Source organism: Podarcis raffonei, chromosome 7 (genome assembly GCF_027172205.1).
Source record: "Podarcis raffonei isolate rPodRaf1 chromosome 7, rPodRaf1.pri, whole genome shotgun sequence".
Taxonomy (NCBI): domain Eukaryota; kingdom Metazoa; phylum Chordata; class Lepidosauria; order Squamata; family Lacertidae; genus Podarcis; species Podarcis raffonei.
The window spans coordinates 46,025,107-46,041,615 of NC_070608.1; the positions used below are offsets into that span (position 1 = coordinate 46,025,107).

At 42.6% G+C, this 16,509-nt stretch overlaps 1 protein-coding gene across 2 annotated transcripts; it reads left to right on the top strand.

Moving 5' to 3' along the window:
* The first annotated feature begins 971 nt into the window (after window positions 1–971).
* On the top strand, window positions 972–15,083 carry ABHD3 (abhydrolase domain containing 3, phospholipase). 2 transcript variants are annotated; one of them, XM_053396412.1, is made up of 9 exons: window positions 972–1,918; window positions 3,188–3,351; window positions 5,439–5,621; window positions 6,781–6,826; window positions 11,166–11,278; window positions 12,934–13,107; window positions 13,287–13,335; window positions 13,424–13,589; window positions 14,259–15,083. In XM_053396412.1, exons 1-9 carry the CDS (start codon window positions 1,772–1,774, stop codon window positions 14,435–14,437), a joined length of 1,221 nt encoding a protein of 406 aa, XP_053252387.1. In that variant the 5' UTR covers window positions 972–1,771; the 3' UTR covers window positions 14,438–15,083. The 2 variants fall into 2 exon arrangements, with proteins under 2 accessions (XP_053252387.1, XP_053252388.1); XM_053396413.1 differs by lacking the exon at window positions 972–1,918 and having other exon boundaries at window positions 3,269–3,351; window positions 3,832–5,621.
* Window positions 15,084–16,509: the final 1,426 nt, after the last annotated feature.

A 16,509-nucleotide genomic window follows, 5' to 3' on the forward strand; every position in this document is an offset into this window, starting at 1 on the left:
AAGAGCTGCTGTGCTCTTTAGGCCTGATCTGTTTTCTTTCTTTGGATAAATAATTAACTTTACTGACACCATGTGAGTTATTGCTGACCAGCTCCCGACCCCTGCCTTGACAAGAGCACATTCTTGGCATACAAAATGTCCCAGGTGCAATCTCCAGTTTAAAAAGATATCTAATAGCAAGTGGTGGTAAAGACCTCTGCCTGAGACCTTGGAGAGATCCTGCCAGTCTGTAGACCAGGGGTAGCCAAAATCAGCCCTCCAAATGTGGAAGAACTCCCCATAAGTTCCAGGGAGAATAATTGTGATGAGAGATGTAGTCTGGAAGACACCAGATTAGCTGTCTCTGCTGTAGAACATACTGGTCTGGGTAAACAAATAGCCTGACCTGCTATTTTTATTTTTTCTATTTATTTCATAAAATTTATATACTGCTTGATTGAAAAAAATAGCAAACAAACTTCAAAGTGGTTCATTGTCTCCAGCAGGGGGAGCTAACATGATTACAGTGGTACCTCAGGTTAAGTACTTAATTCGTTCCGGAGGTCCGTACTTAACCTGAAACTGTTCTTAACCTGAAGCACCACTTTAGCTAATGGGGCCTCCTGCTGCTGCTGCGCCGCCGGAGCACAATTTCTGTTCTCATCCTGAGGCAAAGTTCTGAACCTGAAGCACTATTTCTGGGTTAGTGGAGTGTGTAACCTGAAGCGTATGTAACCCGAGGTACCACTGTACTGTATTTCCCATTCTGTCTGGAATTGATGGGTGTTGAGCCACAATGTGTGGAGGACTCCATGTTGACAGCCCTACCCACCTGAGAGTTGGCCACAGTTGGCTCTGGCCAATTGGCCCTGTGGACAATACTGAGCCAGATGGACCATACCTACAGTGGATGCCTATGGAGTTAAATTTGACTCTAAATAAGGCGTTTTCCATGTTCCTACGTGCTTGGGGGATTCCTGCAGCCATCTGGTTTGCTTCTGTAAAAATCTGAGTCCTGGACTAAATGGATAAATGAGGCATTAAATAGTTAGGCATATGGTACTTTCAGTGAGACTGCCACAAATCCTGATAGCTGAAAGGTACGGACAGTACTGAAAATGGGATTTGAAAATCATTAATCCGTGAAGAGATCAGCCATGCAACCCTGCAACTTCTTGCAGACACGTTGATTTCAATGTTCAGAATAACCAAAAGCATCAAAGCTAATATTTGGACAGAGGTCTTTCCAGTAGCTGCCAATATCGGGGGTTTTTTTAGCGTGTGGCCTCCGCAACAAAGGCCGATCGAGCCACGTCACCAGGAAACGGATAGTGTCCGGATAACGAGCGTCACGGCCTGGTTGCCACGAGCAGCTTACCCCCAATTCAGCTTCAACGTTTGCAATCGGGATAAAGGTCGGTCTGCACAGAGAGGAAGGAGGGCCAATCAATTCCCCCGTCCTGCCGATTGCCAGAAGGCCGGCTCCAGCCTCAATGCCCACCCATCCTCCCCAGGGAGAGAAGGGGGAGCGAGGGCGGAGCAGAGTGTCCTGCTATGCCCTGTGGCGAAGCAGCGACGGAGGCGGAGAGCTTCTTGCTGCTGCTGGTGCTGCTGCAGCCGCTGCAGGTGGCTGCTTTTCTCGGATCCTTCCGGAGGGGGCGCTATCCTGCTTGGGCTCAGCCTCGACGGCAGCAGCAGCAGCAAGACCACCAGCATCCTAGGCGTGCCGCGCGCTTCCCCGGGGCTGTGATGTAAGCTGCGGCCGCGCAGCTCGGCGGCGACATCTGGAGAGATGAACCTGCAAGGGCTGACCCGCGGGGTGTCCTTCTATCTGGAGAGCCGCGTCCGGGAGGGGCTGCTGGCTTCCGGCGTCGGGTGGTCCCTGGTGCTGTGCTTCGGGGCCGCTTACGCCTGCTATTACCTCAGCAGCATCGCCAAGGTAGGGGGGCTTCTCGCGTCCCTGGGGAAGCGGGCCCGACCCCGGCCAATGGAGAAGGGAGCCGCAGGAAGCGGAAAAGGCCAGCCGAGGTCAGCGCCAGGCTAAGCCCATCTTTGAAATAAGCAGGGCTATTGTCCTTGGCTCGCCTCGGGTGCAGAGGCGGCGGAGGAAGCCTTTGCAGCGCGCGGCGCCCTATTGCAGGCCGATGGCTGCTGGGCTAGTTTGAGGGGCGGGGGGGGTCCCTTTTCGTTTTCACTGGGAAGGAGTGAAATGCAGGTCAGTTTGATTTTGAGTTCCCTGCTGGCTGGGCAACCTGGTGCTTCGGGATTGCGCAGCGCATATTGCAGGTGAAAAGCAAGGTGGAAGGGAACAAAAAGTGAAATCTCAAACCTGGGGTAAAACATGTAGAATTATATACACTATTTTATACAAACAATCACACTTTACATGAGGAGTTGACGTCTCCTTCAGGATGTGCATAGTTTTACTTTTGCCTCCCAAGAAGAACCCAGCTGGAGCAGACAGACAAGAGGTCTAGCTAGTTAGGGACCTTGTTTTGCCAACCCAGTGCCTCAGGGAACCTCCATTTGCAGGGCAGGGAGGCAGTAGCTCCTCTCCTCTTCTTGTTCCTCTGCAAGGAATACTCAGAGGTATACTGTCTTTGAACCTGGGGTTGCATCTGTATGCTGCATGACTAGTAGACATTGATAGACCTATCCTTTCACAACACCTCAAATAGTTTGTGTAAAAGTACATTTCATGGTGACAAACTCATGAGTCGTACAGGCGTTTTTCAGGATTCACAATTCAACTGAGTGCAGCAAAAGGCTGTCAGCATAGAAAACTACACTGGCAGAAAATGGTAAGTGTGGACTATTTGAACCCAAAGGGGCAGTGTGTTTCCAGGCTGCAGCCCAGAAAAGGTCCTCTCTCATTGCCACATTCTAGATCAGAGCCCCAAACCATGGCTTGAGCTTTACCCAGGTGGCCCACACCATGTCTGTAATAATACAATTGGCGGGATGGGTTTCTGTATAATTAGGAAGTGTTGAAGGGGCATGTAAAGTGAGGCTGCAGTAAATTAGGAAGAACGTTCTGTGAAAATAAGTTGTTAGGAAGAACCTGAAGGAGGGGAATAGCTTGAGCAAAGAATGGATCTTGCTCCACCAAAGCCATGAATAAATGTAAGACTGGAGTACGATGTTCACTTACCTAGGAGCAAGTCACATTGAACACAGTGCCAACACACTTGCCTTTTTCTCGCTTTAGAAACCTCAGCTGGTGACTGGCAGCAAAGGCTTATCCTGTTTCCTACAGGACCATTGCCCCGTGGTGACAGAAACATACTATCCCACTGTGTGGTGCTGGGAGGGCCGTATTCAGACTCTCCTTCGCCCTTTCATCACATCTCGACCATCTGTGCAATACCGGAAGTAAGTGCCTCTGTCCTTCGAAACCTTTCTTCTGTGAATTATTTATGAAGGTTCAATCATATTCTTTATAGATTGGTTCTGTACTGTTACCTCTAACATAAGATCTTAGTGTGGTGTACTGTGCTACGTTAGGCCCCTTCACAAGTTGCCTTCCACATGTGTTGGGTGGAAGGTCAGCTTGAAGGGGAAAACCTATGCACATTTAGCTGAATGTGCACAGTCAGGATTCACAATCACACAGGTTCCACATTGCATAGACGAGCCTGTGTGCATTCAACCAAAATGCCCATGGGGGTGCATGGAAGTCTGACGGCAAAGCTGGTACAAGTGGAGTCATTGGGATGGGGGCAGCACATATTGCCCTGCCCCACCCCTCTTCACACCATTATGGAACATGTGGAAGGTAACTTCTGAAGGAGCAAGTGTATTCATACATATATGAGAACTGGCCACACTTCTGAGCATCATATGTTATTGTAGATAGTGTCTTTGAGGCAATTCCAGTATCCTGAAGAGCTAGGCTGTATGCACATGACAAACCTCTGGGCTCGGAAAAGGCACCAGACTGGTGGAAGGCCGTCTATTTTCTAAGGATCCCTGAGAATTTGCTGTAATTCCAGTTAAGTGGGAAGTTTTACTTTCTATTTAAGGGGTCTCTGATATTTATTTAGCATGGGAATAAGTGGCTCTTCCATTGTTAATGGGGATGTGGGTGCAAAAGAGCTATGTATCAAGAGCCCACTTGGCAACAGAAGTTTTTCCCACACACTTAGTTCATACAGTATTCTGTTGGAGAAAGCAGACCTAAAACTGGCTACTAAGTTTCCTTTTCAGAGCTTTTGCACTTAAGCAAATTGGTCAGATGTTTGCTCCTCAGTAGTGGTACACAGCAGCTGCTAGACAGAAGCAGCACAGATGTTTTTATTTTGGTATCTTAGTCATGTGTTTGCTCACACTGTTCTGCTTATGCAGCAGTAAGTTTTTAGAACTGACTTAATAGTTTCACCTTGGTTGCCCTTTTTTGCTACTGTACATTAAATTAATGCATATAGAAAGATGTTCAATCATTTTTTAAAGAATTGCAGACAGAGAAGCAAAGCAGATTTTTTTTTACCTCCCTCTCCATCCCTATATGTGCTTACTCACCTTAGTCTAACCAAGGAGTCCACTTGATGGACCTTGACCTGCATGCGTGAACTGGATACACATCCACATGCATGCTTGAATGCAGATGCTCTCTGTCTGCACTTCATGGTTTTCAGCTGAATGTGCATTTGGATTCATGTTCTGGAGAGGGAAGCATGTTTGAAAGTGCATCTGAACGCATCTTCCACAAAAAGCAGTGTAATCCAGTTAGAGCACATCTGATTTAGGCCTACTGTTCTTGATCTAGCCAATGATCTATGCATGGAAACCTGTTTCCTTGTGTGGATTTGATCAGGTTGGCTGACTCCATGAGGCCAGTTCTAATGACAGCACATGCAGTTTCAGGAAACCAGGAAGCACCTGCTACTCTAACAACTGCCACTGATCCTTCTGACAACTTGAGAAGAGCTTCAGCAGGTTTCCTGTGGAGATTGGGCTGTGACATCGTGCACCTACGGGCATGGCTTGAGGCTAACTCCTGACTTGAGCCATTATTGACATTGCAAGGGGCATTCCACGCCATAGTTTAAAGGATCTGGCAAAGAGAATTGGGCTCTTAGCTGCATATTATCCCGGACCGGTTCATTCCCCATTTTAAGACCCAAGCTGAAGGAAGCAAGTAGCCAGCTGTGCCTTGTCTTTCAGCCAGCTGGTTGAGGCCTCATGCCTGCCTGCTATTTTCTGCTGCCAATGTTTTGAGACAGCATGAAAGCAGTGTGAATGACAGCCCTGACCTCCCCCCCCCATTTTTTTAAGCAACAGCACAACTTTCTTGCATACCTTGAGGAGTTGTCCTAAGGTGGGGCCTCTCTTTTCTCCCATTCTCCTACTCCCTATGTCCACCCGTGAAACATCTGATTAATGAATGGGAGTGAAGGCGGTAGAGTGATTTTTTTCTTTATTGTTGTTTTTGCAAAGCTAATCATTGTTGGTTTTTCCAGTGAGCTTATTACAGCAACCGATGGAGGGCAGATTTCACTGGACTGGTTTGACAATCATGATAGCATTCATTACCCAGATTCCAGCACCAGACCCACTATCCTCTTGCTGCCTGGCCTCACGGGAACTAGCAAGGAATCCTACATTCTCCATATGATTCAGGAGAGCAAAACACTGGGCTACAGGTAAAAGCAGTTTGGCTTGTTAATGTTTCTGTTTTAACCACTCGGATTAAATTTGCACATGCAGGAAGCCACAGTCATATGTAGCGGGTAGAGGAGTAGCACAGAGAGCACTTGGAGACACTTTCCATCCCTTTGTTGGCCCTGACTTTCCACCCACCAGATCTGCCAGAGGCTCCTTTGGTAGCTGTCTCCGTGACCTACTTCCAGTCTCCACCACCACTACAGCAGACCATCTCAGAGATGGTTCCTGATGTGTTGGGAGACTTCAATCAGGGATCCATGCAGACTTAGCTTGACTAGGGTAAAGAACTGGTGACTACCTTTAGCATGTTGGCAAAGAATATGAGCTGTGAAGTCCCTGGCTGAAATCTGACCATTCATGAACTCTGTTAGTGGACCTAGGCAAGTTACTGTTACTTAGCTTCAGTCTGCCAACACATTGGCACCAAGAGCATCATCATCATAATAATAAAGTGCTTGGCAAGGTTTACTGAGGTTATGTATGTGAAACACTTAGGGAAAGGTCAGTATCAACCAATACCTCTGCTTGTGTAGTTCAGACACCCCAGAAACTAAATACAGGAGTGTGGAAGACAGGGCAGGTGTGTGTGTGTGTGTGTGTGTGTGTGTGTGTGTGTGCAGAGGGTGGTGTATTCACATTGCCCTCAATGGTCCAAGCTATCACCACACAGGCATAAGCTTATGTGGAGGGAAGGAATTGGTCTCAGAGGATGTAAGCTCTGTGATGAATGTCCACCAAGCCAAATCCATCACAGTGAGAGAAAGGAAAGGGGAGAGGGAGAGAAAAAGGTTTCTTTCACCAGTGAGGGGAACTTGCCCTTCCCCACCTGGGGATGGGAATTGTTTCAAAGGATTGTTTCAGTAGAGGCAGAGACTATTACATCCCAATTCCATACCAACATTCCTTTCAACAGTGAGGAAGCATTGCCATTTTACTCACCCTCCCGCCACGTTAACACACTCCCTGTTTATATGTCATACGTTTGTGCAAAACAATGTGTATGTTGATGTCCCTGTTTTGAATAATTGGCAACTCTATATTTTTAAACTGGAGCAGCTTTGAAATGTACGGATCTTCACATCCAAAAACACACAGGTTAACAGTTCTGGTAAACGGTGCTCTTCTGTTTTTTTAAAGGTGTGTGGTTTTAAACTATCGAGGAATTGCTGGTGAAAATCTCTTGGTAAGAATTGCTCTTAAATTAAGTAAGAATACTGAGCAACCATAATGTTAGCATATAGCATGGGTGCGAATACCTGCAAGCATGCAACACTTCATAAGCAATTTATGGTTAATTCCATCTCTGGGAGGGTTTGTTCCTCATTGACAATTGTGCCTCTTTATCTCATACAATGCAAAAATAAGAAAATAAAACAGTAAGTAAATGTCATATAAATAAGGAATCTACATTCATTCATTCACTCATTCATTAAATTAATCAGTAATTTTTCATGTTTTAATTGCGTTTAATTAATCTACTAAATGATTTACCTACATAGAAATTTATCTAACTTGGAAAACAAAATAAGGACTTCCAGATTTGTAGATTCAATTGAAACATTACTGGAGGTTTGTGCAGCGAACCCCCATAAGTAGGCATGGACAGCTGCCAAAGGAGACACTAGTTCCAGGCTGGCCCTTTGCGAGAGTCTTGACAGGAGGAGGAAGAAGCGGAATGTAGAAGCACTTCTACCTATCACTTACTGCAATAGGTGGTGTTGAGTTGTAAGGCCTGGTGGTTGTTTTGCTGGGGGCAAGATGAGGCTAGTGTCAAGGTCTGGCATGTTCAGGCAGCTGCCAGGCTTCAGATCTATGCTGAAAAGGGCCCAAAGTTGATCCCTGACCTTGCCACTCTTCCTGCTCGCTTCACAGAAGGAGAGGATGGAAGCTGCTCCTTGTCACTTTCTCTTGTTGCTTGATTGCTTGCTTACTTAAATGGTGATGGTAGGAAAGAGGAGGAGGAGCTACTGCTGTTGCTTGCTTTCTCTCCTCAAGGCAGCTGTACGGAGGGCCAGTCCGCACATTCTTGCTTCCATCGCTCCTCACTCACTCACACACCCAAAGTGTGCAAGTAGTGGTGACAACAGGGAGCAGCTCCTTGGTCACTGTTGGTGACGAACGGGCCAGTGGACCCAATCCCACTTCTCTCCAGAGGGGGAGAGGGCAGGTGGGTGAACAAACAGAGACTGCTGCTCCTCACTATGGCCTACATGTTCACTTACCCATTGGCTTTCTAAGAGATGAGATACTCACTCAAGCGTAAGGAGAAGCTCATCAAGGGCAACTTTTGCAACACCCCAAAACCTAAAGCCAGCTCTGGAAGTAGGTTTGAAGGCAGCATGTGGAGATGCAGAAGCAGCCTTCCCTACTTGTTCGGATCAGTGACCAAACAATTTTAGGGTTTGCGAGGATTTAAGGTACCCTATAAGTCCACACGGTCCTTCTTCCTTCCTTCATTTAATCTGCCTCCCCAGAAGGCGTGGAGATGCACATTCAGTGCATCCTTCCTATCCCTGCAAGCTACAAGGTGCTGTGGGCTGAGGTTGTAGAGGGGGATGATAAAAGGGTCAAGCTCACGTACCATTGCTGCTCCATATCCTTTTTGAAAGATGTCTCTTTTACTACCACCTCAGATTTATGTATTTTTGTGTTTTCATACAATAAACCCACAATTTATGTGGGAGTTATGTTCTGGGGATTGCGCCTAAAGCCAAAATTGTGTCTAGTCCAAACCCATTGGGTTCAATGGTTCAATGGTGGATGAGATTGCCAAAGTCATTCCCCCCAGAACTTCTTTTCCATCCCTTTTTTGCCATGTGTGTAAAGCTGAATGTGCACAAGTTAAATGCACTTAAGATGCGGGCTTGATATACTGTAAACAGCCCTGTGATTCTCAGATGAAGAGTGGTATAGCAATTTAATAAATAAAGTGAAATAAATTTATTTATCTTTCCCCCAGTAGCAACTAAGAAGATGGAGAAGTTTCCCCCCCAAAAAATGAGGAGTCAGTGAGAAATTATATAAATGATTAAGGTCTTGGTCTTGTCATATAACAGCTGTTGCCAGCCTCTGGAGAGGATTTCTGCATGTGAAACACAGTGTAGAGTTTTACACATTTAACGTGCTAGTTTCAAAGTATGAATAATACATTCTCTTAATGAAAGAAATGTGAGAATCCATTTTCAGCATACTTCTGGAGATGAATGTACAAAGCAGTTTTGTGGCACACCAAGCCCTTTTTGATTATATTTCAGATGAAGTGAAAAGATCTTTTGTTTAGCTGTACTTTGTGAAATGCCATGTAATCGGCTTTGCCTGTTTTAGCAATAAAAGGCTGTTTTCCCCTATAAACAGCTGCAGTTGTAACTCGTCCAGTGTAGAATTTTTAGCATAATGATATAAAATCCAGTCATAATGGTTCTGAAGCGATAAACAAGAAATGAGTTAAGACAAGCACAGGCACATGCAAGTAAGTTATCTTAATCCTCAGAGCACAAATAAACTCCCTCCTTTTGGCAAACAATGCATTTTTAAAGAACCAAATTACAAATAAAATACCAGAAGATTAATGGTGCAATGCTACTCACGTTTACTCTGTTCAGTGTGGCTTGCTTCTAGTTAAGCATGCAGAGGACTGTGGCTTAAGGCACACTTTCCTGGTGATCAACCCCATTTAACCAAATGGAAATTCTGGGGTAACATGCTTAGAATTGCACTGCATATTGCCAAGCAAATTAAGAGTTTTTTTCTAATTAAATAATTTAAAGGAAGCTGAAATTTTAACATCTCTGCTACCTGGGAGTTTAGCTTGTGGAAGAAAACAGCAGTGCCATCATATACATGTGTACTCAGAAGTAAGCCTTGCTGTTTTATTAATGTTATCCGGCAGGCAGAACTCCCATTGAGTTCAGTAAGCGAGTATTAAATTGCAAGTGTAGAGTTCAGCCTAAAACATCTAATGGGGCCAGTCTGAAGAGTCATTGCATTGAAAATCAAGGTTCCTCCCTTTTACTTAGGAGTCAGAGGCTGTTCTGCGCACACATCTGCACTGAGCACAGTTCCCTTTTAGATAGATTGTACGTAAACTACCCTTAAAAAGAAAATGCTGTGCCGAAATATTCCAAATTTTGTTGATTTTGTAGTTCATCTTGAAATGGACTGTGATGGATGGAGTCAGAGGGAAAAGAAGGCAGAGCAATGGAGACAACAAGTAGTGGTGTGGGTTTAACCCATCGAATGCCAATTATTAGCAGTAGGTCTTCATTTCAATTTTCAGCTAAGCCGTGGACTCACTGCTTAGGCTTGAGTGTCCCAACCCAGCATTTGCTAAACTAAAGAGGAAGAGGCAGTTAATCAGCCCTGAATCTGCATATTATCCACCTGCATGCACCTCTCCTATCGGCTTCGCTTCAGCTTGACTCATTTTTTGTTTGTTTGTTTGTTTCAGGCAGAGCCCAAAAATTAAACACTTCTGGCATTTATAGGGGAGAATTTGTGGGTGTGGAAGGGGTATCCATGCTCTATTCCCCCCGGATGTTCAAGTGCCTCCTGTAGTGTATGGAAGCCTGTGTTTCCCTCTTAATGTCTAAGCTCTAAATTCTTTGAAAACACAGCATAATAAACTTGCTTGCCTTTCAGATGCCACAAGATTCTTTGTTATTTTAGGATCTAATACCTCTTAAGCTTCACCCCGCCATCTGCATAGTAAGAATAATAATGGTGGCTTGCTTTAAAAGTTTGCCTAAAGAGGACTGTTTGCAATATTTTGAGCTTTAAAGAAAAAAGCACATTGTTTAAATATTAAATCATGTTATATGACCATTATAATAAGTCATCATGGGATATCAAGCAGTAGGCGTCAGCACCCTTACAACTTCATTGTTCCACAGGTCAAGTGGGGCAGGTCTATGCTACCTTGCTATGGCAGCAGCGATCCAGCTGAAAGCTTTTATTGGTTTATCCTAGGTTGTGGTACAAAGTGCCTTTAGGAAGTGGTACAGATGAGTTACCCACATGCTCCTTTTCTGTACAATTCCGCACTGTGCAAGAACTTTGTGCACAATGGTTTTAGTGAAGATGGCTCTTGCCAGTGTTGCTATGCTTCTGTACGCTGTTACGGTACTCTCAATCAACTTTGGACACCAGTGCAACAGTTATTGCATCTAACTGTGTGCACTGATTTGTAACTGGGCTCCTAAGCCTAATTACAAATGCACATCTTTTGTAGAATACATTTCCTTAACATATTGTGAGCTTAGTAGGATTTAATTGCTTTGCAAAAGTTATAGTGTAGCGGGGAGAGGGAGTTTGTAAAATTTTAGTAGTGCTGCTATTAATACTAAAAGTGAATGCACTTGAAATCTTACCTCATTGAATATCATAACTTCTACAAATGTCATTGGCTCGTGTGTTAATCTTTTTGTATTATATTGCTGTATCAACCAACCTGGTGCTGCGTTGGCCTTGGCTGAAAGGCAAAACAAATGTTTATTGTACTCTTTCCCACTTTTGGTTTCTTACAGACCCCAAGGACTTACTGTGCTGCTAATACAGAGGATTTGGAAACCGTTATTCATTATGTACACAACTTGTACTCCTCAGCTCCGTTGATGGCAGCAGGTGTTTCTATGGGAGGGTAAGTATTTATGCAACATAAATCCCAGTAGTGTAACTCTGTGGTCATTAGAAACCAATTTGCAAAGGCCCTCAATAAAGATTCTGCATACACAGCACAGACTCCATGGGAAATGTACTAAGTCTAATTTTCCATCATGTTTCTACTTCTTCTTGAAAGAGAGTTTTACAGGGGAAGAGTGATTTTTCTCATTGAACCTTCCACATCATATGCTTTTGTTTACCATAACAAGTTTATTTGCTGGAACTGATGGTAGCTCTCAGAAAACAAGTGATAATAATTGGCACATATGACTAGTGGGAGCTATGTTTGAACATTTAAGCAGCATTTTATTTATAAACCTCAGACCTGAATTAAAGGCATCTGCAGGATAGTAATCAGTATTTTATTATTATATACGTCTTGTGTGATTGTAGGATATGATTAATATGATTAATGTAACCAGTCTTCAGAATCATGGGATGTGACCTACATTTTGTGATACCGTTTATTGTATTGGGCCAGTCACATTCCTTCTTGTCTGGGTTTGATTATGGCAGTTGGTTTACAAGTCATTTTCATAGGGTTATAGTACCATGAGGGAGAGATGCTTTGCTGCTTACCTGAGGCAGTCAGCTCTGTGTAACTGTTTATATTCCTTAGGGATTTGGTTATTGTTAGTAGGAGACTTCTAAGACATAAACACATAATCAAAAGCCTTGTACACTAGTCTGTTTGTTTATTAAAGAATTTGTATAAAACTTGTATAAAAGATTTGTATAAAAGGGAGGCAGCAAAGAAATGTTTTCTTCCCCTCCATTTTTATCTGTTTTATTGTGGATATGAACCATCAGCTGTAAACTGGAACACATTTATCCTTATCCAGTCTTTGTCGTTCTTCAAAAGAGCGGCACCAGCCCAGCTAACACTAAAAACTTTTACAAGACCTTTTCAGACATCATAGGGAAGCAAAAATGTTTGCCACATACAGTCTATATTGTATACACAACCTTACACATAAAATGGCCCCAGAGGAATGACAAAAATTGCTTCTGACACTAATGTTAGAAGCAACAACAACAACAAAAACCCCTGATTGGCTGTGATCTATCTTTTGCCTGTAGAATGGGCTGTCCTTCCTGTTCCTTTACACTGTAACCCCAGTGCCTTTGAAAAATTGATCCTGAGGTGGTGGAGATATTGGGGAGAGTGTGGAGTATAGTGTGGCAAACTGTGGGAGGAGCAGGAAGTAGGCAGAAATTGCATCTCCATTTCCATGAGGTTTTTTCCATAGGTCCCTACTTGTGGGTATAATATTGTTGACTACCAAACAGAGTTTGGGCAAGAAATACTGCAATAATATATCCAAAGCACTCAGGGAAAAACACACATACGCTAATACCCACGACAGCTTTCTTCAGATTGAGTCAGATATCAATCCAGTGAGTTCAGGTAAACTTTTCATTTAGTTGGTTGAAAGTTTCAAGGTTATTATCCTTATCATAAGCCATGATGGAAGCATATTAAAATGTTTGGCCCCACAATGCCATGCACATGATGGCTAGTATTGCCTTGACTAGTTTCAGCGCTTCATCTCCTACTACAAATGTTTAGGACTGAGGTATTTTCATTTGTGATTTATTCTTTTTACCTATTTGTTTATCTCTTGTTTGTAGCATGCTCCTTTTAAATTATTTGGGCAAAACTGGCAGAGAAACACCACTGAAGGCAGCTGCAATTTTTTCAGCAGGATGGAATGTTTTTGAATCTGCAGACTCACTGGAAAAGCCAGTGAACTGGTTTCTCTTTAATTACTACTTAACCAGCTGTCTACAATCTTCAATTATTAGGTGAGTCAACCTCACATCCATTGTGAAAGACCATAATATATTAGCATGCAATTCAGGTTCATTGCCAGTCATGTCAAATATGTTATGGTGTGTTGAAGGAAGCAGTACCCAAGTGAAAGCTGTCATCTTCGGCTATTTTTGCTCATGTGGTTACTCTCAGATCTCTATTTATTTTACAGACACCGGGAAATGTTTGATAAGCTGTTCAATATGAACCTTGTCATGAAGGTATGAGGGTTAGCCATTTGTATTTCACTTCGTGTTTTTATTTTTACTAACACTTACATAAATCCTTTACTTGAATTCTGTACTTCAGGCTAAGACCATTAGGGAATTTGATAAGCAGTTCACCTCAGTCATGTTTGGCTACCCTACAATTGAGGATTACTATGCAGATGCTAGTCCATGCCGTAGACTGAAGAGAATTGGAATTCCAGTGTTGTGCTTAAATGCTATGGATGATGTCTTCTCACCAAACCATGGTAAGTTTTTTCCCCTTTTAAGAAGATGCTGTTGGTTGACCTCTGCGATTGAGTTGTGTCCGAAACAGAATGAGAAGTTAGTACAGAACTGGGTGTGGAGTGTAATTTTCTTATGGTGTTCCACTCAATGCACAAGTCGCCAAATATTGCACCAATAAAGGGTATATAATAATAATTATGGGTGGCTTACAAAATATCTAAAAATGTAATAAAAACATCAAGCCTTAAAAACCTCCCGATACAGGGCTGCCTTCAGGTGTCTTCTAAAAGTTGTATAATTCTTTATCTCCTTGACATCTGAAGGGAGGGCGTCACTAGCGAGAAGGTCCTCTGACTTCATAGTCAGAAAAAGAAGCCTTACATAAAGCATGTGTCATAATTCTTGATTTTTTGTTACTGTGTAACATCTCTGGCTGGCTCTATTTTTAATTATGTAAAATGAAAATATAACCTTTAGCAACCCAGAACCCCAGACTTTTGTACATCATAGCTCAGTTAAAACTTATATTGCCAAAACTGGTCTTCATAAAATTGATCTTTTAAAGCTGCATTCTGTTGACAGCAGAACTGTACTTCACCAAAAACATTCATTGTGTTATAGACTGAATGATAGTTATGAGAGAGAAATGTTGGGATGGGAGCTTATACTTTGTTCCCTTATTTCTTTAGCCATACCAGTAGAAATTGCAAAACAAAATCCTAATGTGGCTTTGATTCTTACTTCTTGTGGAGGCCATATTGGTTTTCTGGAAGGACTGTGGCCAAGAAGATGCACATACATGGACAGAGTCTTCAGACAATTTGTTCAAGCTGTGTTTGAGCACGGAAGCAAAATCCTTAACATATAGCAACTTATCAGAACCATGACTGCAGCACAGTTGCATATTATGATCAGGGTAACGAAGCTTAATGCACACGATTTAGCAAATAAGCCAGCAAATGGATGAAATCCATTATTAGGAGCGAAATATAGTTTGCTTTGATAATTTTGCAATATAGTTACTTTTTTATTTTAACATGCCTTATAAGAATGACCTTAAATAAAAAGAATACTCTGCACACATTAAATTGCACTTAACCAAAACCATGTAAGTAAACCAATAAAAATTACTCAGGTTTTTTATTTATTTAGATAATTTATTTAGGAATCTTGCATACTTGTTCACATGCACATAACATTCAAAACCATGATTCTATTGTAATACATGAAGTGGGCTTGTCTCTAAGGGCACTTATGGAGGAAATGCTTTAGGAAGATTTTAAAAGTAATGCAAATAGGAGTTTAAAAAGCCATCATTAACTTTAGCCATGGGCTACAATAGCATTACAGCACTTTAGACCCTATGGGGATTATATGTACTGTTTTTTCATTTATGTTGATGCCATATATGTCTTACTTTTTAAACATTGTTAATTAACTTAATAACATTTATATTTATACCAGATGTTTTATGTTGAAATGCAGAATGGAAATAAATTACATTTTTAAAGAAACATATTCGTTTAATTTTCTGTGCAATAGCAGGTAAAGTTTGTATGTAAAGTATGTTTCATAGAAGGAAAACTAAGCTTCTCATTAGAAAGATTAGGAAATATTTAATACAAAGTATAATTGCCCCAGGCTGAATAGCATCACTGGATTATTTTCAGTCTCACTCTCCATCCCACTGGGAATAGAAACAGTTTCAGGAATAAATGTAAATATTTTTCAGGAGGTTTTGAATTTGAGACTATGCCCTGGAATGTTTTCTTACTTTGTCCCTCCACTGTTTCCTATGTAGTGGAGTAATATTCAAGAATGATCTCCTCCTGAGTAAATACAGCCCATTTCCCACATTTCCAGATACACAAATTCTTCTATTCGTATTAACAGAATGGAATAGTGAAGCAATACAAGTAAATTTGCTTCCTTCTACATTGCTGTCTAAGGCACAGTTCCACCTCTGGTATTCTGCTGGACAGCTCATACAGAGGACTTAACAGGGAGCTAAAAGTTGTTTGCGGTGGGTGAAGGGAGCAGGTGTTGGCCCATCCCTCTGCCCCATCCCTATTATCATGAATTATCACGCATCATCCCTAGTTTCCTTGTAACAGATTCTGAAGCTTTTAAATCTGCTTCTTCTCCGCAGCAGAATGCACTGGTTGCAAAATCAAGCAGCATGTGGGAGAGATATCAATTATTCTCTAAAACAAGTTATTAAATAATCCTCTTACTAAAATAGTCCTCATAAACCAGCAGCTGCTGGAAGTTTTCATTCACTGACTTCCTGAACAGTGCTTTAGAAACAAGACCTCAAAAAAAGAGTCTGAGAATGTATTGTCTTGTTAATATGATGAAAATGAAGAATTTAAAGCCAGAAAACATATGCTCAAAAGCCTTTCATATAAGATACTTTGAAACGGAGTCATACTGCTTAATTCTAAAGTTAACTTGATTATTGACAGATTTTGGATGAAGATTTCCATCCTACATGCACTGACTACAGCAAGACTTGCTTTCAGTTTGAGCCTTGAAACTAATAAAGCAGACTGTTGCTATTCATTTCTATAGAAGCAAAAGTGAAGTAAAAAAGGTAAAGGGACCCCTGACCATTAGGTCCAGTTGTGGCCGACTCTGGGGTTGCGGCACTCATCTCGCTTTATTGGCCGAGGGAGCCGGTATACAGCTTCTGGGTCATGTGGCCAGCATGACTAAGCCGCTTCTGGTGAACCAGAGCAGCGCACGGAAACGCCGTTTACCTTACCGCTGGAGCGGTACCTATTTATCTACTTGCATTTTTGACGTGCTTTCGAACTGCTAGGTTGGCAGGAGCAGGGACCGAACAATGGGAGCTCACCCCGTTGCGGGGATTGAACCGCCAACCTTCTGACTGACAAGTCCTAGGCTCTGTGGTTTAACCCACAGTGCCACCCGTGTCCC

Coding starts and splice junctions, on each gene's coding strand:
- ABHD3 (XM_053396412.1), top strand. CDS start 1,772: ATGAACCTGCAAGGGCTGACCCGCGGGGTGTCCTTCTATCTGGAGAGC. Junction 3,352..5,438: donor CCATCTGTGCAATACCGGAA/GTAAGTGCCTCT, acceptor TGGTTTTTCCAG/TGAGCTTATTACAGCAACCG. Junction 11,279..12,933: donor GCAGGTGTTTCTATGGGAGG/GTAAGTATTTAT, acceptor TCTTGTTTGTAG/CATGCTCCTTTTAAATTATT.